This window comes from Orbicella faveolata, unplaced genomic scaffold (genome assembly GCF_042242905.1).
Source record: "Orbicella faveolata isolate gen_17 unplaced genomic scaffold, um_ofav_v1 contig_46, whole genome shotgun sequence".
NCBI classification, from domain to species: Eukaryota; Metazoa; Cnidaria; class Anthozoa; order Scleractinia; family Merulinidae; genus Orbicella; species Orbicella faveolata.
Genome location: NW_028301576.1, coordinates 5,945,288 through 5,972,500, shown reverse-complemented (window position 1 = coordinate 5,972,500; position 27,213 = coordinate 5,945,288). Strand labels below are relative to the sequence as shown.

At 39.3% G+C, this 27,213-nt stretch overlaps 3 protein-coding genes across 3 annotated transcripts; 2 read left to right on the top strand and 1 right to left on the bottom strand.

The window, feature by feature from the left end:
• Nucleotides 1-1,921: 1,921 nt before the first annotated feature.
• LOC110049229 (uncharacterized) lies at nucleotides 1,922-11,836 on the bottom strand. Its single transcript, XM_020755012.2, has 5 exons — nucleotides 11,722-11,836; nucleotides 8,272-9,445; nucleotides 6,847-7,366; nucleotides 3,393-3,537; nucleotides 1,922-2,493 (listed from the first exon to the last, which is right to left on the bottom strand). The coding sequence occupies exons 2-5, from the start codon at nucleotides 9,306-9,308 to the stop codon at nucleotides 2,345-2,347; spliced, it is 1,851 nt and encodes a 616-aa protein (XP_020610671.2). The 5' UTR covers nucleotides 9,309-9,445; nucleotides 11,722-11,836; the 3' UTR covers nucleotides 1,922-2,344.
• Nucleotides 11,837-14,191: 2,355 nt separating this feature from the next.
• LOC149098130 (coagulation factor IX-like) lies at nucleotides 14,192-17,647 on the top strand. Its single transcript, XM_089278510.1, has 2 exons — nucleotides 14,192-14,980; nucleotides 16,799-17,647. Exons 1-2 carry the CDS (start codon nucleotides 14,633-14,635, stop codon nucleotides 16,922-16,924), a joined length of 474 nt encoding a protein of 157 aa, XP_089134636.1. The 5' UTR covers nucleotides 14,192-14,632; the 3' UTR covers nucleotides 16,925-17,647.
• On the top strand, nucleotides 17,308-26,325 carry LOC149098129 (uncharacterized). Its single transcript, XM_089276643.1, has 3 exons — nucleotides 17,308-17,329; nucleotides 17,729-18,042; nucleotides 24,183-26,325. Exons 1-3 carry the CDS (start codon nucleotides 17,308-17,310, stop codon nucleotides 24,354-24,356), a joined length of 510 nt encoding a protein of 169 aa, XP_089132769.1. The 3' UTR covers nucleotides 24,357-26,325.
• The last annotated feature ends 888 nt before the right edge of the window (nucleotides 26,326-27,213 follow it).

Here is a 27,213-nt window from a genome sequence, read left to right as displayed (position 1 = left end):
CTATAACAAACTTCATCATTCGATGCATTTTTCTTTGTTTTTATTGGTCGAGAGCCCAGCACGAGACCTGCGAATGGCTGCCCACAATAATGGTCTGCTCATGGGAAACACCGTCTAAATTTGCTGCAAATAATATTCTGCTCATGCGTAATTGTAACCTCGCTCTTGTGTGGAAAACGGCAGATGGCCTCCTTGAGTTGTATTATTGAACTCCCTTTCGCAAAATATCGTGATTTTTCAGTGTCTCGCAGATTAATTGTTTGCCTCAAAATTTTGATCTGCTTGCCACTGACAAATCAAAATATTTTTCTCAACCTCATCCAATAATTTTTAATTACTATAATTATTAGCCTGACCGAGAAACGCTACAGCTCGCCGTTTAATGGATAAAACATGGTCTTTGGGTATACCAGTCAGTCAATGCCAAAGTAGCATAGTCAGTCCATTTTGATAAATTTAGCCACCCCGTCATTAAGATACTGACCCAGGTAGGAATCTACATTTACCGACGCTATATTATTGCGAATTTTGATATCACTGCGTTATTTCAAAATTGTAATAATGGTAATTCGTAGAAGAGGAGATTTTCCCAACAATTTAACTATAAAACACTGCGACAATATGGAAAAACTTAAAACCATTTTGGTTTGAACGGCGACGTTTCGTTCGCTTAAAGTCATTATCAAGTCAACTGACTGAATAAAATGGATACAAATTTAAATGTAAACTAAGAATTCTTAAGAGACACGAATGCAAAGAAAACAATGATAAAAAAATTGACAAAAAATTCTAAAAAGCGCTAAAATATATATAATATAAAATATTTGCACGCAAAGAGTCATGTAAAAGTTTAGCACGAATTGAGTTTTTCTGTGTATTTAACACAGGGCTCAATTCCTTAATGAAATGCATTTCAAAAACTAAACAATTAAACTATATCTGCATTTCTTTAAAATACAAAATTGTTTATCCTCTAAAGCAGACTTCGTCAGCCCATGCTCTTCTATGTGCCTGCCGATTGCCGAGTATTTGTGTTCGCTGATACGTTGGTGTAAACGTTGGGTTGTGTACCCGACATAATCTGCGTCGCACAGATTACATTGAAACTTGTAAACCACGCATTGATTGTTAACAATAAGGGGCTTCTTCTCTTTCGGAGCGAGAACTTGGCCAACCTTCTTGCTCTGGAAGTCAGGTTTAATGTGGACACTAATGCTGGCGCTAGCTCAAATTCTGCATTTGTATTTTGACTGAATTAGCTGATTGCTCATCTTTAAATGGTAGTAGAATCATGATACAAGGGGTGTCGTCACTTGCATTCTTGGCTGAATCGATATTGTCGATATTATGCAGAAATTTGTTGATAGATGAATTGATCAAATTGATTGGATAGTCTAAGTTAAGGAAAACAGAGCGGAGTTTGTTGCTCTAATCAGAAAACGCATCAGGAGTAGACGACAAGCGATGTGCTCGTAGACTTCCTGTGGACTGACGTTTTGAGCCTGTTACCTCTTTTGGTGATATTCATGGTGTTTTGTTTTGCTACCTCCATGGTGGATTTCAAATTGTCCGGCAAGAGTTCAATGTCGGGCACAATGGTCAGCGTGTTATCCACGTATCCGATGCTATAAAAAGAAGGGAGCTAGTTTTTCCCTTCCAGATTTTAAATCTTGAAAAGTGGAACTCTTGTTTGTCATGGTTTGTTCATGGTTTGTTGTCAGGTTTGTTCTGCGCAATTTTAACCCATTGAGTGCTAGATTTACTCGAAAAAGACGTAATTCTACAGGCTGAAAACATCGTCGCGAACCTCTCGGAAAACATTTAAATAAGAAAACTAACTTTCCCTATCGTTTTGAGCTAGTATTTTTATACTGCGGTATTAAGGTTAAGTACATAACAGACAAAACCAGACCAGACCAGAACCGGACATAGCACTTTATTTCAACACGGAGGTATGAGCTTTTTTTCAGTTCTAGCAAATAAAAGCCAACAACAAAAGCAAATCCATTACAGACATAGCTTTTACTTCCTACCCAGTCCCACTTAATAGCAGTCCAATGTCTTGATATACACTCAGTCTTATGTTTTTAAATCCACTCAGTCCAATGTTTTGAAATACATGGAGTCCATTGTTTTGATATACACTCAGTCTCGAGTTTTAAAGCAAACCACAATCTGAGATATCAGTAAATATATTCCTTATTACGTGCTTTATCCGGTAATATTCGCGGATAGCTTACGAGTTCGGGTAAAATGTGTAAGGTCTGACAGCGGAGCGTAGTTGTAGAAAGTTGTAAGTGAAACACGCCAGATGAACTACACATTGTCCTACATATTCTCTCAGCTAATCCCATTGGCCTTGTTTGGTGTGAAAGTGATGATAGAGGCCTGGGTGCTTGATGCGTTCAACTTCCAACTTCGCGTTAAGAACGCGGTTGAGCAGATCCCAGTCCTCCCCTCCCCATTTGTACTTGAAGTCACGGGTGTTCATTCCTTTTGAAATAGAAGGGACGTTATAAGATTTAAAAGGCTCTTTACAGCAACAAAAGGAATGCAGTGAGTCAGCAGGTTTGGAGGAGGAAAGAGAGCAGGGATGGAAAGAGCCTTTGTAGTAGGACACGTGCGGAGTCGAATGATCCTACCACCGCTCATTCGGTTTCACAATACCAATGCCTTGCCAAGGAGGCATGGACGAACTTTAAATATATTCTTATTTTTCTAAAAGACACATTTCTAAAAGACACATCCTTTCTTCTCTTTCAAATGCGTCTTTCGATTATTCCCTAATACCCCGGCGCCCCAACATAAATGGCATGCAGGTGTTGTGGTCTCTGGAATCATAGACCGAGATAAAAAGCTATTTAGCTAACCATTTTTGTCTAAGACGATCGAAAAATCTATTTGACATTTGAGGCTCTCAAACCTTTTGCCAACCATTGCTTCTCATAAATCACTAATCTCTCAAAGCTACTTTAAAACTGAAAAGTGTCAGACAACACAGTACATGAATTGATTTTTCGGGATCGAGACAGGCGCCTAATGCTGAGACTAATTTCGTGCCACGTAGCATAAAATAAAAAGAAAAAAAAGCTAATTACAGTATACATGCCAGAAAGTTTTTCGTGAGACGTCGAGAAGCCGAGCAGTTTTATTTTAAATACAAGGTTTTGCTCAAAAAAACTGCGTGCGAAAGCCAGTGCAAACCTGCTTATGTGCCCGGCTTATACCGCACAACGAGTATTGCGAATTCAAAAATTTAAAGTACTCATCAAGGAAACTTGATACTGGTTTACAGGAGGAAGTAAACTATTAAAACAAAATTCGACGGAAAAAAAATGCCATTGTTTTACGGAAAAGGTTTCTGTTCGATTAGCTCAAGTGGTTTTTCTTACCTCCAAACCGTATCCAGTCTGATTTATAAACACTAAGAATACCAAATCCAACGGTTTCCCAGAAGCCTTGATGATCGACAAATGTGCTGCCACAATCCAGGCGTCCAACAATAGGCATGTACACAAGTCGACCTTCTATCGTGTTCTGAAACACGTATAATTGACCTTAGTAGAATTCTACTCGTATGCGAATACAAATGCTATCGTAGCCTATCAGCCATTATATATAGTCAAGAGATTATCAAGGTAAGAGAGTGAATCCCCCATATAGGCCTTATACCTAAGGTAATCCCTCTTAAGTTATTTTTAGACGTTGTATTCAGTTCTTCCATGGATGTTACTCGCGCGTTGCGTGGATGTTTTGGTGGAGGATCTTTATATGTTCCGTTTCGTTTCAAAGCAAAAGAAACCTCCAACGCTGTGGATAAGTCTTCTTTGCGGACTACAAGCAAAGGAGCTTCGGTTTCCAAGTAGCAAAAAGCAGTTTAAGCAGCAACGGCAACAACGCTAAAGACAACGGCCATTAAAAAACGACTAAATATTCAACCTACGAGTCTCGCTAGATTTTAGATTCATTCAGTTTACATATACTATCAGAAATATCCAAAACAGAATATGTAAGAGAGCTCCAAAGTTCGAAAGAGAAATTTTAAAAATTGGCCGTCGTATAGTTCACGTTCTCTCAAATATGCAGAATGTGGCTATTTCACGTTTTGTTTTGTGACCTTTTATAACGCACGCTTACACAGCCATTTTACTCGTTGCCATTACCGTTGAATTTTGCTTAATTAAACTTCCTAAAACCGAATAAACGGCAAAATAATGAAGAGCCAAACGAACACAAAACAAGCGAAAACCTGGCTCAACAAAGGAGGCGGCTGAAAGTGCAGAAAACAACTCTGGTATGAAACGAAACCAAAACATAAAATGACGTACTCGCCATTTCGTCTTAGGTAGTTTCGAGAAAGTCGCTTCGGCTGTCCAGGCATCGCGCGAGTAACATCCTCGGAAGAACTGGGTATCATGTCTAAAAATAACTTAAGAGGGATTACCTTGGGTAGAAGGCCTATATGAGGAATTCACCCTCCGTACCTTGATCATCTCTTGATATAGTTCACCACTAAATTTTACTTTTTTGTAATCGGCCATAATGGTCAAGTGGTCCGTTCTCGCGCGGACAAAATCAGGCGTTATAGTTCACCACTAAACTTTCTCTGATTCTTATTGGTGTAAATTGATCACATGACGCGATATAGTGTTTATAGGCAAAGAGACACTAATACACTATCACTCCTAATAGTTATCCACTAAATTTTCTCCGATTCTTATTGGTTTAAATTGACATCTGCCATTATAATCCAACAAATATTTTCTTTTTTTTATTTATTTATTTATTTATTTTTATAATTACATTACATTCATTAAGTTACACCTACATGGTATATTACACAACCACACACTTCTACACTACATAGTAATTTACTTAATTACTTTACATACTTCTTTTACATCCACATTGTTTACTACACTACTTCACACTACTTATACTTAACACCCGAAACGGAAATAAATCAATAAGGTTTACAACGCTTACAACACTACATAAGTTTTCTAACAATACAGAAAAAAGTGTCTATACAATAAATATTCAATAAAAATTATACAAATAAGTGTCTCTAATTAATGAGAGGCTTCCACTTTCCTTCGTGGATTTTAAGTCGGTTGTTCTTTATGGCTATAGATCGTTCAATGGATTCTATGTGATCTAATTTTATCATGAGATGACGCAATGATGGTAAAATATTCTTCAGACGACTATGGTAAATAACTAGCTTTCCAGCGATGATAATATGATTTAAAAGCAACCAATGAGATGTTTTAATTTTTGCGTCAATCCAAAAATTATGTCACAGTCGTTTAGAGAATCGATAGCAATGTGCAAGGATTTAAGCCAAAGAACAACAGACATCCAGAATGCTACAATGAAATCACACCTACAGAAAAGATGCTCATCAGAGATTCGTCTGAAACTTTGCAAAAAGTGCAGAGGGGTGAATCAATCATTTTCATTTTGTATAAGGATTTGTTGGTATAAATTATTCGACTTAGTAATTTATACTGAAAAACTCTTGTTTTAGTGTCAAGCGTGACAACATGAGGAATTTGATAGATCACTTCTCAATTAAGATCACCACTATTCTCAAACAAGGTACTAAATTTTTCTCCGATTCTTATTGGTTTAAATTGACATCTGCCATTATAATCGAACAAACGTTTTCGCTCGAGCTCGATTGGTCTAAACGCATCACGTGACCGGAAACTGGGGAATATCCAAGTTTTATAATCCATCAAATATTTTCGCTCGCGCGCGATTGGTCTAAACGTGTCACGTGAACGAATATTCCCCAGCTGAAACTGGGCAATATCCGAGAATATTCCCCAATTTTCAAAACTGCGCGCGTTGCGGAAAAGATTTGAAGAATAATAAACACAATAGCCTCCATTTGGAGCGAAAATATGCTCGGATATTTGTCCTTGGACATTATCTGTTCCTCGAAGCTCACAGGTTTCCTCGAGCTACGTTCTCGGAAAACTGTTCGCTTCCTGGAACAGATAATGTCCGCGGACAAATATCCTAGCATATGTATTTTCGCGCCAAATGGAGGCTATTGTTTATATATTCCCCAATTTTCAAAACTGCTTGCGTCGCGAAAAACATTTGAAAGATAATAAACACAGTAGCCTCCATTTGGCACAAAAAAATGCACCGATATTTGTCCTTGGACAATATCTGTTTCTTGACTTCCTTGACAAAAGCTTCGTTTTCGCAACATAGCGGCCAAAATGGCATAATTTTTGTCTTGTATGTATTTCCACTTTAGGAGTATGCGAATTAGCTTTGTTAGTAAAGTTACAAGAGTCCACACAGCTACGACAGTCGCGAACGATACAAGTATATGTTCCACCATTTTGGTTGCGTTTCTTGGATTTTATCCCGGTCGACCGGGCTGAAATTGCCCGTATGAACAGGCCACAAAACTCGTCCCGGCTGAAGAATGCGGTAAATTAGGGAACAGTAAAGGGACATGCGAGCACAAAAGTTTCAATTTTTAAATTCTTTATTCTCTTTTTGCATGTTTTTGCAAGTGCATCGTGTTTCATCTCAGCCAAAAAATAAATTGAAAAGCCATTTGGATGTGGCCCCTAGGTTGCTTTCTGTTACTCTCGTTTGGAATGTAGCAGTGTTGACCGCTTGCAAGTCATTCTCTTTATTGTCTAGACGTCTTGCATTCTGATTGACTTTGCTGAATTTTCGCGTGGACCGTGCATAAGTCACAAAAGTGACGCGCGACATTCTGGGCGATGGGATTTTAAGATTTTCCTATTAAATCATGATGATGAAGTAATTCAAAAGAATCTCATTACATAAAGTACATTGTATCTACCAACTCACCTTTCTAACGCTGTCCATAATGTCTACAGGCACATCGATATGAAGATCAAACAGGAACAATAGATCATGCTCACTTGGAACACGCTCAACAGCCTTGTTCAACGCTAGCGTCTTGTAAAATTTCCCTTGCAGCGTGATAACCGTGTGTCTGGTTCTAAGAAGAGAAGTGTCAAACGCCTTCAAGAGGCTGATATCTTCGCTCTCAAAGTCCACAACAATGACGTGGAAATTCTTATCGCCAGTCAATAAGCTGGCAACTGTGAGCTCATTGATAAAATGATAAACCCATCTTCCTTGATCTTTGACAGCGAGAATGAAGTACACTGTGGCGTTGAAGTTCCAGTCCATACCTTCAGGGAAGCACAAGCGGTCACTGAGCTTTTTGTGAAAGACATGCTCTGACAGGCGAAATGATTGACTGCTGTCATTTAAGCCGAGCTCTAAATCCACAGAGTAACGATCACCATAAACTGGATCTGACTTCTGCATAACTTTGTGAATTCTTCTCAAAAAGTACTTCCTAGTTGGAAAGCGAAATTAAACACTTTTTTTTTCTCGTTTAGTATCAATCAACAGTGCATGCTATATAAAGATATCCCGGTTATGCCAGTCCATCAGTCATTCCGTCAGTCAGTCAGTCAGTCAATCAGTCGTTCGGTCCGTCCATCCTTCCGTCCGTCTGTCTGTCTGTCTGTCTGTCTGTCTGTTTGTCTGTCTGTCTGTTTGTCTGTCTGTCTGTCTTTCTGTCTGTCAGGCAGTCAGTCAGTAAGTCAGTTAAGCAGTCAGTATGTCAGCCAGGAGTTAATTAAGTAGCGAATTTCCAAGTAAAACCTTAATACCCGCTTTCAGTGTAATGTGCACAGGCGACATCTTTCGACCATCTTTCGTTATGCCTGTGCCATCTTTCGACGTGCCACGTAAACGGCTGAAAGACCGTTTAACTGTGAAACATTTCAATCTTTCCGGTTATTAGAGGAAGAAATGACAAATAAATGATAATTACTGACCTCAAATGACTGAAGAAGATTGCGGACTTTTCATGTTTCCCGATTCACGGGATAATTCAAACGGTTTTAGTGTAGTCGACCGGCACTCAATAGCCACTTCCGGTAGAATTGCTGCCGCTACCTACTGCTACCGCTACCGCTTTTAACATTCGCATGGTGTAAAACATTCAAAACAGTCGATTTATTTCTCCCCGAATGACTTCTTGATACTCCTAACATTAGTTTGATGTCAAATAAATCCATCTTTTATCACTAAAATTCGAGTTTGACCGTAAAGAAGTAAGTTGTGCTTACATTTTTGACGTAGGCCAGGTTACTAAGCATGTTGAGAAATGTCGCTTATGCACGTAAAACTGAAAGCAGGTGTAATGCACACACACACAAAACATATTCACCATGTTGGCGGCAGTCAACTTACTTGGAGGTCTTTAGTCGCAGAGAAGTAGTTACCTTGTCCACAACCGCTCGAACTGAATCTCCACCGGCAACTCGGTTAGGCGAACCGTCTTCGTAGTCACACATGACAGTGTCATCTCCAGGGTAAACCATAGATTCGGAAAAATGATAACCCAGACTACTTTTGTATTCGCATGAAGTGAGGTAACTATCTTTAGGAATCAAAGGGAGGGAAAAGAAGTCCAAGTATTCCTTGCTAATTCTTTCGGATTTCTGTTTGAGTTCATCGTGATATCGTTCTGAAAGAACACTATGGTAAACATCTTTCCGTTCTGCAACCGAGATATCGTCGGAATAGAGTGATAGATATTCGGAACTGATCAGTTTGAATTCTTTTTCTTGAAAGCTTTTCCAAAATACTTGTACAAAGCCATCACCTATGCCTTGTTTATGAAGTACTTCAAGGTAATATTTACTACCTTTGAGAAGATACATATCTTCAGAGATTTGGTCAGGGTATTTATCCAGCTGATTTCGTTGTGCCCACGCAGTTTCACCTTCTGTGAACACTCTGGCAATCAACTGTTTTCGGTTTGGATCTTCACTTGAACTAAGCCATAACTCTGATGTATCATCCGAGACTATTGCAAAACGGTATGACATTGTGTTTGGTGGGTGAACGAAGCCAAAAATAACCTGGCCATAGTCTAAGCTGTCGTCTTCAATCTGGAATTCTGTTATACGGTACTTAAACTTTTCGTTAGGATACCGAGGAAAAAAGAGATGTTGACGTAAGTTCGGTATGTCGGAACCACACAGCTCTCGCCAGATGTGAATGTTCAGGGCGCTGAGGGAGAGTTTTACACGTGAATTGTTATTTATTGTGGATCCCGCAAGCGTAAGACTGTAATTTCCTATGTCAATCTTACGATTTGGAGGATTTTTTGAAAAGTTGTAGACGCAGTGCCAGACAAAACAGGTCAACAGAGTAAGTAAGAGACAACACTTTCCAAGTCTTTGAAGTTTGCGCGATCGAAGACATCTTTGAATAGTCCCCATATGTTGCGAATAGTTTTAGATGCGTCAGAAGCGTAGCACAGCGGACCAGGAAATTCTAATGGCAAAGTCTTTTTTTTTTCAGTGCGTTATATTTAAAAGTGGAACGAAATTTTTCATCGTGCTTGTGACAGGACCACCTGAAACATTTAACAATAAGAATAAAACATTTTCATTCATTTTCAACAATCTATCTCATCGTCTGTCAGTAATACAATGAATATATTGAACTGAGATGTAAACAAAACAAGAAAATAGTGTCATCGCGTTCCCCTCCCCGTAGCATTATATTAAAAGAAGTTGTGGGGAATTTAATTCGTTGCTCAGTGCATTACGTAAATTTAACGAGAGCTAAAATTGAGAAGAACCAGTTAAACGTAGACATGGACGTAAAATCACACAACCACTGAGGCTGCAAGAGTTCGTAAGCTGTTTTATTAATAAGTTTTATTTCACTTCGAGAGTTATGTCGGCATTTTAAATCCTCGAATATGCGCCTGGTCTTTAATCTAAAACCTGATAGTTCCGCGGTATTCTCGTTTTGCAAGCTTTTCGAGTGTTCTCCCAACTTCCCGCGTTGGTTTATTATTGCGCCGGTAAAACATAGAAAAAGTAGTCTATTGCTTTTGTGAAATAGCTATGGAAAAAATCTTAAAAATATAGGAAATATCGGTCCGACTTTTACATAATTATCTCCTTAGCTTTACAAGCCATCGGCGAACGTATGACTTCTAGAAACCATAGGGTTAATATTCAATTAGCAAAATTCATTTCATCTTGCTTTGATCTACGAACACACCTTATTCGAAAATGGCAGCCAGTTTATTTTTCTTTTGTTTACATGGTAATTAACCCTCTTTGCCTCGTCAACACGTACAAAATACAAAAGAATTCTGAAGTGAAAATGAGGCAAAGAGGCAAATGACTTGCAAACAAAAGAATAATAAATTGGCCGCCATTTTGGAATAAGGTGTATATTTTTCTTTCAAATCAAACCGTTGTAACTTCAATGTTATATCATTACCTTATTACATGTTCACGATGATCATTATTACTATTTCAGTTTTAGTTTACAAGAAGGTTTTGCAACACTGTACGTATTCGTGCTCATGCAAAATTATAAAGCCAGTTGTTATTATGAAAATATCTGACAAAGGGAGGGAAATTTATTGTCCTTTCGTGATCAAGTTCCTTCCTTATTCGAGACAAATTCATAAGATGACGTAACAAACCAACAACAGGGGCTGATGGAATAAAAACACAGCCGCTGCTCCACACAAAATTAAAGGTCCAGAGGGAAGGCGAGGAAATCTTTAAGCGCTAAAAATGTTTTAACAAAGGAAAGGAAAAGGCTATCGGTAGAAGACAGAAACTGTATTAATTATTTCAAGAATACTTTGACGGGAAAATGCGGGAATTTGGTGGTCGGAATCAATCATCGCGAATAACTTAAATTACCAAACGTTTGCAAGTAGTACTTGGCGAATTGATTCAACGATAAATTAAAACTTTGTGAATGAATTAAGGTTAGCTCTAGAAACGTTGCGTCGGAAATTTATTCAGAATTTATTTTGTTTTGTTGAAGACTATGAGTCCGTGTTTCTCTGTATTTTGCTAAATGAAAACTTTTTCTTGAAAGCTAAATGGAAACCAGATTCATTTACCGTGTTATGCAATTATGCATGCATCGAGTTTAAACTCAAAACTACTGGTAAACGTATAATGTTAACAAGAAAAAACTGTTCAGAATTTTTCAGAATATGGTCTGTTACTATGGCACGCTTTCGTATCCTAACGCGTTCAAACTCACCAATATTAGAAATACTTACAGGCTTCCTATATGAATTTCACGTTTCAGACATGATTCTCTCAAGAAAACTGTTTATTTGTCTTTCATTCAAATATTTGAATTCTTCAAAGAAGCATCATGTAAAATGGTAACAGACAATCATTTAGCATCTATAGTTCATAATTAATATGTCGTACAAACACGAAACACGATCTATTTTATACTGTCTTCGACCGCTCAAATATACATACACGTGATCTTGGTAATGCAGAAACAGAGAACTTAAGGGAGAAAGGATAAAACAACGTCACGGGTCCTTGCATTTCCCTGTTGTATGGATTGTGCAATACAGCGTCTGTCATCATAGATAGTCAGAGCTTTAGGAACGAGCCAAATTATCAAACTCATTCCTGCTGTAACTTTGCTCTGTGAGCGACAACAAGCGATTCTCAATATAATGGTAACACATGATAAGCGGAAAGAAAGGTTTCGGAAATTCACACTCTTAGGCTGGCCAGCGGCGTGCGAGACTGACTTGTTTTCATATGGCTAGAGTGGGATGTTCTCCATTTTTGCCCGCGAAATCACTCGTCCGAATATCTACCTAGTGATTATGTTAATACATACCAAAATACCTCCGACTTTCACATCCTTTTCCTTATGAACTGCAAGAAAATTCTAGGTATAAATGCTTGTCTGTAGTGCTCGTGAGAACAGTGCTTTAAACTAATTACATAGTCAATGTATCAAATTATTTCAAAACCGCCTGGAGTCTTTATTGGATAATTCACAAGTTTCCATATAACGCGCGTCCTGATTGGCTGAAATAGCATGCTTTATCAGAGAACAGAACACGGGTTGATGACAGTAAGCTGTCAAATGGCTCACGGAGACCATTGTTAGCAACAGTAGTGTGAAAACTGTACTAAAATGACAAGTTTTGCTAGATACCGGCCGACAAAAACACGTAGTGAAATAAACAAATTCTCAACCTAACCAGTGCTTCGATAAAAGACATTATATTTGTTACGAAGGCGGATTATACTTAAAAAGTAAAACAACGACAGAATACAACAACTGAGCTGTCTCTGTTTATGACGAGAAACTTTGTTTTTGTAAAAATGCTCGATTGCTCAAAACAACACTTGCATGCAGTGTAGTAACGCTCGCTCTCTGGTCATCTCAGCGAAGTGAACCGACGAGTGGTCAGCTCAAAGCTTTCTCTGGTATTCTCCTCTTAGTCTGTCTACCTTTTACGCTAGTTAGGGCGATCTTGCTGCAAGCGGCTGCAAGCCGTAAATAACTGTAGCTCCTTTCAAATTTAACTCAGCATTTCGCATTTTCATCCGCAAGCTTTGAGCTCCTGGTTTCGTAATCTCCATTGGAAAAGTGCACGTTTTCATGAGCCTCAATGCAGCCGGATTCCTCTGAACTGACAAACCTTTACCTGCCTTTAGATTCTTATTTGAAAATTAACTAAAAAGCGAACTTTAAAGGCATCGTTCTTCTCTCGAAAGCCGCTCGAAACTACTCGAAACCGAAAGCTTAGATGAAGTCCAGTTTGTGATTGACAGCTGTCGCTTCGTTAGCCAATCAAATTACTTGAACAATTTTAACAAGGATTGCGATTGGCTTATTTTAGCGTGCTTTATCAGAGAACAGAGCACGGCTGACGCCACTTGGAAAATAAAGTTTGGTTTGAAAATTCAGCCGAATGCGTGGGGAAATTATTGGATTCTTTATCATAAAACAAATAAAGAAGCCTCGACGGTGCTCTGTTCCGTTGTAAAGCATTTAGGAAGCAGTAGAGCACTCAGGAAGTGGGGAAAAACACTCGACTTCGTCTCGTGTTTTCCCCTACACTTCTTTCGTGCTCTAACGCTTCCTGCGTGCTTTTACAACAGAACACAGTCGAGGCTTCTTTATTTGTTGAGCATAACTGATTGAGGAAGTTAGGCTTTGCACTCTACATATTTCAGAAAGACGAAGGTAAAGCTGAACGTAGGAAATAACTCGATTTTAATGTCCATCTGAGCCCATGAACTGAGACAAAAGCACGTTTGTCCCTTCATATGAAAAGCTGTGGAAACAGGTGTACAAGTTTATGGCAAGAGTCCGAAAATTATCTATCAAGTTCTATCAAGATACGATTTCAAGTAGGATTTATTTCGAGGGAGGATCTGGAGTCCGGAGCTCAAGTCAGGCTCTCGAGTAAGGATTTCGATTGAGGAGGAAGTCATGAAAGTTCTTTCTAACATGATATAAAATTGTAATTTTCGAGTTTTAGGTACTGGACGAATTTCACTCCTCCGCATCGTGTTGGACATTTTTTAATCGTTGATCAATGCGTAAAGCTTTCGCAGTTGCTTACGCACCGAAGTCGAAGTTGACGCGTTTCAGAGTTGAATGGAGTGAGTGCGGGTCGCTGATCGAATATATTTCGGAGAAGGGAGCTCGATTTGCTCATCAAGTGATTTGCTCTAATGGCAATAGTTCCCGCCATGCATCGTGCTGAGACGGTAACCAGTGTGATTGTTAACCTCGGGCTCACGCTGGTCGATCAAATGGAACCTTAATAGTGGAATATTCTACTTTAGGTATTGTTTATATTCATGGCATCGTAATAAGTTATGTGTGGAATCGCTCTGGCCTGGGACAAGCCTACTACCAAGCAAAATTAATTAAAATAGAAGTGGACAGCTAGATCAAGCCCACTGTTACTCGTTGGATGGCAGGGTGGGTCGCCAACCTCTTCGATTTCATGGCCTCGAGTACAGTGATGGGGTGGAACAAGTGTAAATCATTTTATATTATGATTTCCACAAGACCCAAGATATCAGTGCCAATGCAAATTGAGTTTGCATAAGTCCAATATAGACAGGCAGCGTTCAAAAAGATTGAAAAATTGAAAAATTTCATCGTTAATCTTACACAGCTGTAGGAAACGTTTGCCGTCTATTGACGTCTGGGCTGATACAGTTTGTACAACTAATCAGTGAATTTTGCGACAAATTTAAAGAATTAAATGTTTTAACTCTTTCTCGGAGTTCTTTTGAGGTGAAAACTGATTTCAAGTCGATTATTCGGCTTGCCTCGGCTTCAAAGCGAGTCCTGTATTTATATTAAAATGAGTTTAATCTGCATGAAAGTGAACGTGCAGGTGGACTGTTTCATATGAATGTTTTTTGTTTTTGTTTTTTTTTAACTGGCGAAGACTCGTTTTGGCATGGTAGCTGGCCACATCCAATCTGAAAAAAGCCTATTAAGAAAATAGAAGTCAATATGGTGGACTGATAGTTTTGCTTCGCAACCGCATCTTGAGACATCGAGCGATCGTGACAGCTTCATGGTAAACATGAAGACACCTTGTAACGTCTCTCCCTCCAACACATTACTTTCCGTTTCTGAATTATTAATGATAGTAATTTAGAATTACAGGTGAATCTTATACATACTGAGTAGTTAAGGTGTCTAAGGCATCTAATCACTAGGTTTTTGAGAAACTGAAATTATTTTCATCTTTCGTCTCGCAGTGATCATGGTTCCAAGTTTTCTGCTGGGTGTCATGGTTGTTTCTTCCTTGAGGCTGATTCTCGGCGCTTCCCAGCAAAGTGCTCTTTACCGAGATCAACAAATCAGCTACGGAAACTTCAAACGGGATTGGGGAAAACGTTTAACGGCAGAAAAAATCAAGGCTTTCTTGGTCAATGACCATGAATTGGACTGCCCATTCATGTGTGTCGCTGAACCCAGGTGTTTCTCGTTCAATGTAGCGGCATATCCTAACTCTAGAGGTCTTTATCTGTGTGAAGTGCTCGCCACAGACAAGCACAGAGTCAAAAACATGCTTCAAACAAACGCTACCTTTCAGCACTACAGTCCACTGGTGAGTAGAATTTAGCTTTTGCTCTACTTCTTTCGACGATGTGACGTTGCTTTCAAACACTTGCTACCGTCCTATTTATTAGCGATGATACACGTTCAAGTTGAGATTTTTTATTCACGGTCGTAAAAGTCGTTTGTTTTAATTGCTCTCTCTGGAAGCAGAAGTAGAATATCACTTGAAATTCTACATTTGTTTTGTTTGTTTGTTTGTTTGTTTTCTTTTTAGTCATCACAGAATCTTTTCTGATAAACAGTGTGCAAGCTTAACGATGTAAAACACTGGCAGTTTTATTTGAAAGATTGAGCAGTGTTTAATTCATCTAACACCGTTTGCATATTAAACTGGGAGGCGGTAGTAACAACGCCAAAACGAAATGATTCCGACGATGAATTATTCAGCACTGCTGTGGTGTTTTATAAACATTTCATTTACCTTTACAATGTCTAGCAAATGAATTTTTTTATTTTTTCAAAGTCACCGTCAGTGTGTAGAAAACATATAATATAGTAAAGCTTAACATTCATGCCAAAGGCAATTTTTTCCTCAGCAAAACAACACAAAAAAAATGTCTAGAATAACTAGCCCGCGAAAGAAAAGTTGCCACGAAACGTAATGTCACCTTACTTGATTATCTTTTATCATGTTTTCATTTCCATTACAATTTTCTCAAATGTGATTGATGCATAAACTGCCGTATTTTGCACTAATTTTGCAAAATTGTAATCGGACAAAGTAATCGGACAACTGTAATCAGACAGTTGTACATGAGCCGTTCATTTTAAGCCCTGTCAGTTAAATACACCAATCACCACATAAATAGCGAAGTGCGCGAGTGCCGTCATAACCCAGACAAACTCAGACAAACAAAACGGAATGGTGGAAGATTTGACCCTTTTTCAAGCGCGTAAGCAACTGTTCCTAAAACAATTTTTGAAATTAAACGAAAATTTGGCGTTCATTTTCCTCCTATTTCTCTCGGAACACGCTTATGTTGTCTGACTCTCGCGCGGTTCCAATAATTTGCATTCTATTTTTAGACTTCGCGCGCTTCGTTATTGCAATCACTATATAGAAACAACAACCTAACCTTCAAAGCTGTAGTTGTCTTTCAAGCTATTTTCCATATATTCTTTGGAAATTGTAATAATCATACTTTAAGAATTGCTATTAAAAGCTATTTTTCAAGTCAAACGTTTTGGGTTTTTTTGGAAATTGCAATGATTATGTTTAATTGGTAACAGGACATCGTTTCGTCCAATTTTGTCTGTAATCATACTTGTGATTAACAAATCGGACTCCCGCTGGGCTGTCGTCTGATTTTGTTGATCTCTTGTATGATTACAGACCGAATTGGTCTCCACTCGATCCTTATTACCATTATTAAAATCTTCCTCCGAATCGTACAACAGAGACAAGCTACTTAACTATAGCGAGTACAAATTAAAAACCAGCAAAACGAACGCAGAAATCGAAGTGGAGTAATTGTAAAAGCCAATCTTTTTTCATTATCATTACTTGCTGCGATAAAGCATACGCGTTAAAACATTTATTCCGTTTCTTTCATGTACTGGAACGGGTAAATAAATTATGATTAATTAGCGTAGTCTCAGCCAATCACGATAAAGTAATTTTCTTAATCATAATATAAACTCTAAACTATTCTATTATAATCATTTTATCTGCAGACTTGCTAAAAGCACAAGTACTTTTTGCTATCAAGTACTTATATACTTATATTATCATAAATCGAGAAAAAAGAGGCGATTCGTTCATGATTTTGTTTTATTTGTTTTTGTTTTTTTTTTTCCTATCTCGTAGACACCATGCCAAAGCAACCCCTGTCAGAACGAAGGAGACTGTATTCCTGACTTTCACCTGAATTCATATCACTGTGACTGTAAGCCGGGATTTACTGGAACTCACTGTTCAGGTATAAGGTTATAAACCAAAATTAAAAGGGCTGTGCAGACTGTTAACCGTATCAAAACACTATCGGGGCAGTAACAAATTAAGGAAGGGAGATTTACTAAAACGAGGTTATTTTTCCTCTACCTTTCTAATGTACTGGTCCTAGCCTGAAAGAACCGTCATCTCCAACTTTTTCAGTTTTCAGAGGGATTCTGCTGGGAAAATGGAAAGGATAGAAATTTGCTATCAACAGGAAAATTATTTATTGGTTACATCGCGGGCATGGTGGTCCGAGCCGAATTCTGACAAATTGGCTTATACAGTGTGTTCCGTGCCCCTTTAAATGTATAGTGCAGGCAAAAAGTTTAGCAACCGACTGAGAATTATCATGAAAAAAACCAAACGGCGCTCTTGAAAGCATGAATGCGATAACAACGACAAGTGACCAATTACTTGACTTACTTGACTTACACCCTTTCACTTCGTGGGAGGGTGGGGGAAGGGGGGAGCATGATTCATTAAGGAAGTCTCTCCATCCCTCTCTGTCTTGTGACTGTGTCTCCAACTGTTGCTAGTAGAAGCCTGCCTCTCTCATCTCCCCCTCAACTGACCGTCGCCAGCTGTTCCTTCGCCTCCCTCTCTACCGATTCCCTGTGGGCCGAATCGAGCAACACACTCCTTAAAATATTCTCACATTTGAGGTACGTTCAAAAACCTCTGGCCGTTACTGTTGGAAATGCTGTTGAAAATAAGTTTGAAATCAGACAGCCCTTTTTGCCTCCCTTTAGACCATTGCAACTGAATTGAATCTACCACTGGTTGTTTCTGTTTTTTGAAAAGCTTGCAAATTTGACTTTGAAGATGGAATAAGTGGTTGGATAAGGACTGGAACGGTATTCAATAATCAGCCAACTTACGGTGATAACTCAAAAGCTCGCACCAGGGGACCTGCCAATCAACAAGGAGATTGGTGGATTGGAGGTTACGAACATCGACCATCCAACGACACACCAGCCGGACAGGAGCAAGGAGATCTTCCCCAAGGAACTCTTACGTCCCCACCCTTTAATATCAAGGGAAATAACCTTTCCTTCCTGATTGGTGGAGGCTGCAATATAAACTTCGTTCGGGCAGAGTTGAATGTCAGCAACCAGGTAAGAATTATATCAGATTTCGTTTCATTTGCCCTATCAGCGCAGGGCATAAACGCGTAATTCATGTCTGGTACTTTCCTAGTATTCCCAATGTACATAATCTTGTGCATATCTCAAAAGCACGATGGTTTATTAGCAGCTATTCTTAGCAGAGAATGAAATTCTAACAGAATACACCTGACGCTAGATATGGTTTTCACCAGCGTATCCAGAATTGTGTGAGCATATCCGACGTTATATATACCCACAGCACGAAATAGCAACTTTACTGTTCCGTAAAGCTGTCGTAAAGCTCGCATTTACGGAACTTTCCGGATTTTTACGAAATCGTAAAGTCGAACTTTAAGGGTCTTTACGGGGTTCGGTAAAGACGTATAAGGGGATAAATTTACGGAACTTTATCGCATCGTAAAGTTGCGTGAAGCTGTACTTTACTATGTCCGTAAAGTTTTTTTAAAGCACTGTAGAGGAATTGAGCGAGAATTCCGATACTTCAGAATTACGAAGGCCGTCGATAAGAAGGATGCTATAATAATTTACGGCGGAAAAGAGATAGCTCGATTAGAAAAGAGCCTACCGGATCCAGAGGTGGAAGATGTGTACCTGAAGTTGCGTACTAAGCTGAATGATCACTTCACTCCAACGAAGAATAAGCATCATGCGAGGTATTTATTTTTGAAAATGAGGCCACACATGGGTGAAACCACAAGTGCATACGCGGCAAGGCTGCGAGAGAAAGCGAAGGAATGTGAGTTTGGAGCTACATTCGACGAGAGAATTTTGGAGCACATAATTCAAACCATTGATAACAAGAAGATGATTGAGAAAGCCATTAGCAAGACGTGGGATCTGACACGATTTCTGACCGAAGCAAGCCAGACGGAGGATATTGCGAGGCAACTGAAAGATATGGGAAGTGAGAATGTTTCCCGTGAGAATGTTTCTCGTGTGCATTCCGATTTGCAATACCCCAAACAACAAAGCAATGGATCCAACGAAACACAGCGGCCTGGGAAAAAGCACAAATGTCAATATTGTGGATTGTTTGGAGTCCATGAGAAAGGGAAAGATTGCCCTGCCTATGGTAAGAAATGCCATAAATGCCACAAATTGAACCATTTCTCCTCTGTATGCAAATCTGAGATTACTCGTAGCCACAAGTTCAGAAGACAGAAGCAAAGTAAAAGGAAAAGCAGTGGGAGAATTAAGAAGACAACTGAAGATGCAGAATCCACGAGCTCGGATGATGATTTTTTCGGCCAGGCAGTGCAACACTTAAAGCAGGCCAAGAAGATAAGAGTGATTGGCAAAAATGGTGATGATTATCGAACTGTTATGGTGAGATTAAATGACGTGGATGTCTTGATGGAAGCTGACAGTGGGGCGGATGTTAATATTATGGACGAACACCAGTTTAAGGCATTCAGCCACAGAACACATGACAAGCCAATCCTTGCAAACAGTAATGTCAAGTTGCGTACTCTCCAGCACAAACTCGAGGTCAAAGGAGAATTTCAAACTGTGATTCGTAATGAGACGTGTGGGAAACCGACCAAATTTGTTGTAGTGTCAGGAAGGATCCAATCACCTCCACTGATTAGCAAGGAAACACTAATAACATTAGGAATGTTGAAGATTCAACCAGATGGCAGCTTCGCTGAGCCCAATGATCTGGCCATATCTGTGGAGAGACATAATGCTAACACTGTTAAACAGGCAGAAGGTGAACAGGATATGAAAGATTTAATCACTAAGTATAGCCACTTATTTCAAGGTATTGGCAAGATAGAGGACAAGAAGAATGGTGGCGAGATCCTAAGCCGATTCCATATGAAACCCGGAGCAGTGCCGGTAGCACAGAAACCTAGGCAGGTACCATACTATCTTCAAGAGCCGCTGAAAAAGTGGTTGGACCTAGGCATTCAAGAAGATATCTTCGAGAAAGTACCTGACGATGAACCAGTTACCTGGTGCTCCCCTTTGGTGGTGCAACCAAAACCGAGGTTTGCAGGTTTGCGATTGGACCAGCTGGAGCCACACATGATCAGAGCGCGTGTTGACCTACGAGTTCCGAACCAGTACATGGAAAGGAGCCGGATCTCACAAGCACCAATAGTGGAAGATTTCATTCACAAGTTCCATGATTGCACTATCTGGACAAAATTGGATCTCCGACAGGGGTACCACCAGCTAGTGCTACACCCAGAATCGAGATCAGTCGCTACCTTCAGCACCCCCTGGGGTAATTTCAGACCTAAAAGGCTTGTATTTGGTGCAAAGGCATCACAAGATCTATTTGATGAGGCAATGTACAGAATTTTTGGCGACATTCCCCAATGTCTTAACCAGAGGGATGACATCTTGATTGGAGCGAGCAATTGGAAGGAACACAATGAAACACTGGAGTCAGTATTTCAGAAAGCTGAAGATTATGGAATCACCTTCAACGAGCCTAAGTGTGAATTTGGCCAGAAACAAATCACCTTCTATGGTTACCAATTTGGCCAGGGTGATTTAAGACCTACACCGGAGAAGGTACGGGCCATCCATGAGTGCAAACCCCCTCAATCGAAGGCAGAGGTAAGAAGTTTCCTTGGTATGACTGGTTATCTATCCAAATTTATACCTCGGTATGCTTCGCTCACGAAACCACTGAGAGAGCTTACTCACAAGGAGGCTAAGTTTCACTGGGGAAGAGAGGAAGATGATGCATTTGAAGAATTGAAAGCCAACATCTCCAGCAAGGATACAATGGCATTCTTCAACCCCAAGCTACCAATCATGGTGAGAGTCGAAGCTAGTTACAATGAAGGTTTATCAGCTGGCATTTTTCAGCAATCTGCCAGGGGCTGGCAACCAGTGCATTTCATAAGTCGTACTCTGACTGATGTGGAAAAGAGGTATAGCCAGACAGAGAAGGATGCTTTATGTGTTAAATGGGCCAAGGATCGATTTTCTATCTACCTTCTTGGTGCACCCAGGTTTACGATTATTACTGCACACAAACCACTCCTGCCATTGTTTAATAAGCCAACGGCGAAGCTTCCCCCCTGGATCGAGAAATGGGTGATGGACATGCAGGATGTGGACTTTGAAATGAAATACGAGCCTGGTAAAGATGAGGCTGACCCTCTAGATTTCTTGTCAAGGCACCCATTACCAGTTGTTGGAAACAATGACACTGAGAAGATTTTGAAGGCAAGCATTGAAACGGAGCATGCAGTGGTGCTAGACAGAGTTAGAGAAGAAACACATCGTGATAGAGCTTTGCAAAAACTGAGCCAAACTATCAGGAAAGGTAATTGGGAGACCAGCAAGAAGGATGCTGACCTGGCACCATTCTACCCGATTAAGGACGAAATTTACGAAGCACAAGGTCTGATATTCAGAATGGAAAGAATTGTTTTACCAATGGTGTTACAGCAGAAAGTCATCAGATCAGCCCACAAGCTGGGACATCTGGGAACCACCAAGACGAAACAGATGCTTAGGGCTAAGTATTGGTTCCCTGGCATGAATGCGATGATTGACCAAATGATAGGTCATTGTTTTGACTGTCAAGTTACTACCAAAGATCGCAGACAAGAACCTATCAAACCATCGGTGATCCCGAAGGAACCTTGGGAAGAGATTTCAATCGATTTCGGAGGACCTTACCCAGACGGTCATTACAACTTGGTAGCAATTGATCAAAGAACCCGATACCCGGAAGTAGAGGTGGTGTCCTCAACAGCAGTGAAGCCGACTAAAGAGAAGTTGAAGAAAATGTTTGCTCATCACGGTGTACCCAAACGAGTGCAGTCTGACAATGGTCCGCCATTTAATTCGAAAGAGTTTGCAACCTTTGCAAAAGAAGAGGGCTTTGATCATCATCGTGTGACACCAGAACACCCCCGAGCCAACGGCCAGGTGGAACGGTTTATGCAAGTGTTAAACAAGACGGAACAAATCGCCCATCTCCAGGGAAAAACTGGACTTGACAGGAATATGGCTGTCTGTGATATGTTGATGGCATATAGGGACACAACTTCTGTGTGGGAGACTATGTCCTACTTAGACAAAAGAAGGTGAATAAATGGTCGACCGCCTATGAGCCTATCTTCTACACAGTTATCAGAATTAGTGGCTCGACGATCATGGCAAGGCGAGTTACAGATGGTCGTGAGATAACCCGAGATTCAAGCCAGTTTAAATTGGCTAATGCTATCATGCATGAGGAAGGTGCCAAAGGAGAAGATAGTGAGGATTGGAGAGAAACACTACTTATGAATTCTGGCAATCCAAGCACAGTCCAGTCCAGCAGTCCAGTCCAAGCCATCCCTGAACAAAGTGATTCTGCTGAAGAGACTGTTGCAAACGGATCATTAGGGCATGCCAACCAACAGTTGGAAGAGCTTCCTACAGTTCAGACAGAAGAAGGTTCTACTTCCAGCTCTCCTACTCCAGAGTACAGTCATCTAGGCCTAGACGAGAGCGACGTCGACCTGCTTATTTGACTGATTACGTCACGTGACATGTTTACATTAATTTTGATCGGACACCAGAAGCATTTAGAATATGCAATTGAGTTGAACTGCAGTATTAATTAGATAAACTTTGATATTTTGTTATGAGCATACTAACCTACTAACCCACTAGTTTTAAACATTAATTAGTCACATTAAGTCTCAAGACTTTGGTTCTGATTGATTCAAAGACTCTGGAACATTGAATTGGATTTTGCCATCCTGCGTTATTATTTTATTGTATGTGGACTGTGTAGACAACTGCAAAAAGGGGGAGATGTTATATCCCGTGCGACTTATACGAAGTCGTGGTTAGATGATATATATTTAGTGTGACTCACATGAAGTGTGTTATAATAAAAACCATGTGCTTTTGGAGTGTTACATGTACTAAAACCGACTCAATAAGATACGTGCAGTTTCTCAGCACTGCACATGAGACGCTAAGCACAGTTTACGAATATACAATCATCACTATATAAGTTTAAAATGGAACAGCAACTCACTGCATTTAACTTCGGAAAAATGTGTTAATTGTAAGAGTACTCTTAATTCAGACTTTTTAAGTCAACTAAAGCCAGTATTAATTTAACCAATTGATACCTCTGTAGATACACTTCTGACAAAAACACCACTTTGTTGTTAAAAGATTATCACCCTTTTAAAAATTGAAGAAACTAAAAATATTTGATGGATTATATATAATCCATCAAATATTTTCCCTCGCTCGCGATTGGTTTAAAGGCGTCTTGTGATTGAATATTCCCAGCTAAAACTGGGGAATATCCGAGAGAAATTCCCCAATTTTCAAAACCAAGTCGTGTTGTGAAAAATATTCGAAGGTTAACAAAAAGATTGATAATGTCCGCGAACAAATATTCGAGCATATCTCCGCGCTAAATGGAGGTTATTGTTTATATATTCCCAAAAGCGATAGCCCAGTTAGCACGGTCAAAATTCCTCTTAAAATAATTTTTGATTCACTGTTTCAAAACTGCAAATTTCCATGGAATCCTAGAGAAACCAAGGCAACGCCATAGGTAATATACATTTAAAGTATTCAAGAGTTTTCAAACATTGAGACTTGAAGTATTCAAGCTGAATGCCGGCTTTAACTGTTCTAGAGTAGGGCGCACTTAATTAGGACATGACGTTACACATTGAGTATTCAAGATTGTTCAAGGATGAGCTCTTAACTTATTCAAATTGGATTCGAAAAAACAGGCTGGATTGCAGTAGGATATTCCAGTTGTGTTTCGAGTTACGCGCTCTTGAATACCTGAGAATATTTTGGTATACTCGGCAAGCGCCGATCAGCATTCGGGCGAACTCGGCTTTTGCGCAATGACTTGAATAACAGAATGCCTGGAGCCGACTGACAAAATTTCTAAGTTTCAACCAAATTACTTTCATAATTTCGAGCCAACTTGAGGTCATTTATACGTATTTTTTTTAATATATAGACTTTTTATCTTCATATCTATGAAGCTCATATTATTTACCTCGAGGTTGCCTCTAGGTAAATGTCCGCTTCTCGTAACAAATAATATCCATGGAAATATAAATACAGTTAACTTTTTTTACACCAAACTGACATTATACTATTTTTTTTATGTATCTCTTGTTATATTTCAGGTTGTCAGAAGTGCCACTGGTAAGTGCATGGAGACAATGGCTCGTGAGAACTGGGACGTTCAAGAATTTATTGGTCAGCGCGCCCAGGTTAAACTGGTTGATGCCAGTTCTGACCACTGGGGTCACATCAATTTTGATGACCTGAGAGGAGATATCAGCTGCAAACAAGACTAGGCTCAAGTTTGATACGTTTGTAAAGTTGCGTTCCATAAGCTATTCGGCATGTAGCCGCTATCAAAATGATATAGCAATTTAGTGTATATACAAGAGGAATGAGAGAGAGCATGGTAACTTGTGACTTAAGCCTAAGTCCTTGGCATTAATTAAGGTGGTTTGATACAATAGGTGTTTTACCAACCTTCCCTTGATCTGATGATCAAGAGAAATGTTAGTTAGGCTTACGTTGCAAACACAACTCTGGTGACCATTTCTACAGTTTAAATGCTTTGCATTTAATATTTTCCTCATGGAAACCCTACCCCGGGTTTTCGTTCTGTTAAGGCACAGCCGGAAATCAATTCACATTAATTTGATAGCCCTGAACTTGCTTTACGTACAAGAACATGCGTACCATTTTTGTTGGTTATGACGTCATTCGACCTGCCATCTTGGATCCGCCATCTTGAATTTCACTATTTTCTTAAAAAGTCAAGAACTAACGGAAATTAATACAAAATCACGCCAAAATGCTTCTGAAATGTACAAACTCGTGAATTTCTGCAATTTCATGAAGAAAACTGGAAAAAATACAGAATTGTGTCAAAAAAATTGATTTTTGGTTAGGCCTACATGAAATTTGCGGTTGCCATTGCAACGTCAAAAAGTGATGAACACACAATTGACATATCAAAGTTTTAGCGGAAGATGAATGAAAAGCTACTAAAAGTTTTACCCACTCGTCTTTTCAAAACTTTGAAAACCCTTATAGGAGGTGTCCCCCCCCCCCCTACTATAGTGTGGACATGTCAAGAGATGAATTAATTCCAAACAGTTGAAGAGTTTGGGAAACTTAGCCGGTTGAAGTTTTACATCTTTCCTTTGGGTGTTCTATTGAAGAAGATATTGGCCTTCAAAAATTAATTGCAAAACTTTTGAGTGGCAAAGGTATTTTGATACATTGGCTTCAACTTCCATGAGACCGTTAATCGTGCTATGGCCTTTCAATATTCAGAACTGATAATTTTGTATCTCCATCAGAGACTGAAACACCTACGCTAATGAGGCAAATAGCGTAAACAAAGATTCCCTATTCAAAATAAGGTAAGAATAAACAAAACAACTAAAAGCTTTATGTTGAAAACTTTGGATTACCCCAAGCCTACTCCAAGAGACAAGTTAACTCTTCCAAACTTCTGTTGCCTTAAGCGATGTTGTCTGTACGCTTGTGACCTGGTTTTAATATCGATACCTATATATTAGTAGTAGTAAGTGGAGTGAAGTGGAGTGGATTACAATTCAGGGAGTAATCGGGCGAGTAATTTCAAAATCGGACGAGCACCCAGCTGTGCGAGTCCGATTTGAAATTACGAATACGAGGAATTGGACTGGAACCTACTTGCAGTAGAGGCTAATGCGAGGGAATATCATTAAAAAGGGATAAATGCTATTTGCGTTTGAAGACTCCCTGCATTAGTCCAGTGACCTAGATACGCCGCTAGCCAAAACCTCTGCAAATCACGAGTCAGAACAAACACCGGGAAACAAACTATATCCTATATGGCTTCCGTCCTTTGGCAAAATATTCCTTCTTATTTGAAAAATCTTAATGTGTACCAATTTTCTAAACAAATTAAGTTATATCTCATCTCTGAACAACTTGAAAATTGCATGAAGTATACGTAGCATTTTGAACATCCAATTCCTTCGAATATCCACTACTCATATAGTACGGTCTGTCTCCCTGTGTTTGCGCTTTATTTACCTGTTTCTTTCCTTTGGTCTTATTTTGTTTTGCACGTAAAAGGCAGGGGAATAACTCGGAAACCGCAAGGTTCATTTATCCCCCTGGCTCGACTTTAAGCACATATCTTTTCCATAAGTTATGGTAAATTATTGTAATTTTCTTTGCAAATGTGACGGTGTATTAAGTGTCTAGAGTAAATAAAGCATTGTTGTTGTTGTTGTTGTTGTTCAATACCGAAAATGCAAGTCTGGTCTATTACTAATTAATCGTATCATTAAAAAAATTTCGAGATTATAAAATTCTTTTAAGAACTTCTTTTGCACAAAAAAGCAAGTAGTGTTTTTTCTTCTTCTTCATTTGCTTTTTCATTAATTTTAAAAACTTTAGGAAATATCTGAAAGGAAGCCACTTATTAAAGCGCAAGTAATTAAGGTGCAAATTGCGGCGAAGCTAACAGGTACGATATCCAATTGCAAAAAGCTGTAATTGGACACCTGTTATTGGACACCAACTTGATCGCGGGCCGATTACGTGACTTATTATAATACTGAGAAAATTACTTCATTGTGACTGGCTAAGAGCAGGTCAATTTATCATTAAATTTTAATTTGCACTGCAGTGCAAATGAACGCTCTCGGGTTAGTAATTTTCTCAGTCAATTATAGGTTTACACTACCCGAGAAATTTGAAACCTCTTTCAAATTACGCTAGCTCGTCTAAAGGCTTGTACAATTTTGAAAGAATTTTCAAATACCACTCGTGGTGTAAATCCGTAATTGCACTCTCTTTCATACGATTACCCATACTAAGTAGGTGCGCGAAGAACCAATCACGATTGAGAATTATGACAACTAATTAAATTCACAGTTGAATCCCTACCGTTACAGGGCATAAAAATCAAACCAACTGCATGTATCCAGGTTCAGTTACAGGCTCAAACTAGAAAAATAAATAACCTAAACAAGACATTCAGTTTCCTTTGTTTGTGTCTCCAAGCCTCGCTGCCTAAAGCTGAATTTTAACATATCGAAAACAGTCTATAGAAAGTGTTGTGTTTCGTCTCGCTGTTAAGATGGTTCTAAGCATTGCCTTTTTCGTTACGTCGTCAGTTCTGTCCCTCAAACATTT

Excerpts from the sequence above, each read along its gene's own strand:
- LOC149098129 (XM_089276643.1), top strand. The coding sequence starts at position 17,308 with ATGAATGCGATAACAACGACAA. Across the intron at positions 17,330-17,728 it reads GAATGCGATAACAACGACAA|CTTGCAAATTTGACTTTGAA; the intron begins GTGACCAATTAC and ends TTTTTTGAAAAG. Across the intron at positions 18,043-24,182 it reads AGTTGAATGTCAGCAACCAG|GTTGTCAGAAGTGCCACTGG; the intron begins GTAAGAATTATA and ends GTTATATTTCAG.
- LOC149098130 (XM_089278510.1), top strand. The coding sequence starts at position 14,633 with ATGGTTCCAAGTTTTCTGCTGGGTGTCATGGTTGTTTCTTCCTTGAGG. Across the intron at positions 14,981-16,798 it reads TTCAGCACTACAGTCCACTG|ACACCATGCCAAAGCAACCC; the intron begins GTGAGTAGAATT and ends CCTATCTCGTAG.
- LOC110049229 (XM_020755012.2), bottom strand. The coding sequence starts at position 9,308 with ATGGGGACTATTCAAAGATGTCTTCGATCGCGCAAACTTCAAAGACTT. Across the intron at positions 7,367-8,271 it reads CTGCGACTAAAGACCTCCAA|GAAGTACTTTTTGAGAAGAA; the intron begins GTAAGTTGACTG and ends CTTTCCAACTAG. Across the intron at positions 3,538-6,846 it reads TTATGGACAGCGTTAGAAAG|AACACGATAGAAGGTCGACT; the intron begins GTGAGTTGGTAG and ends TACGTGTTTCAG.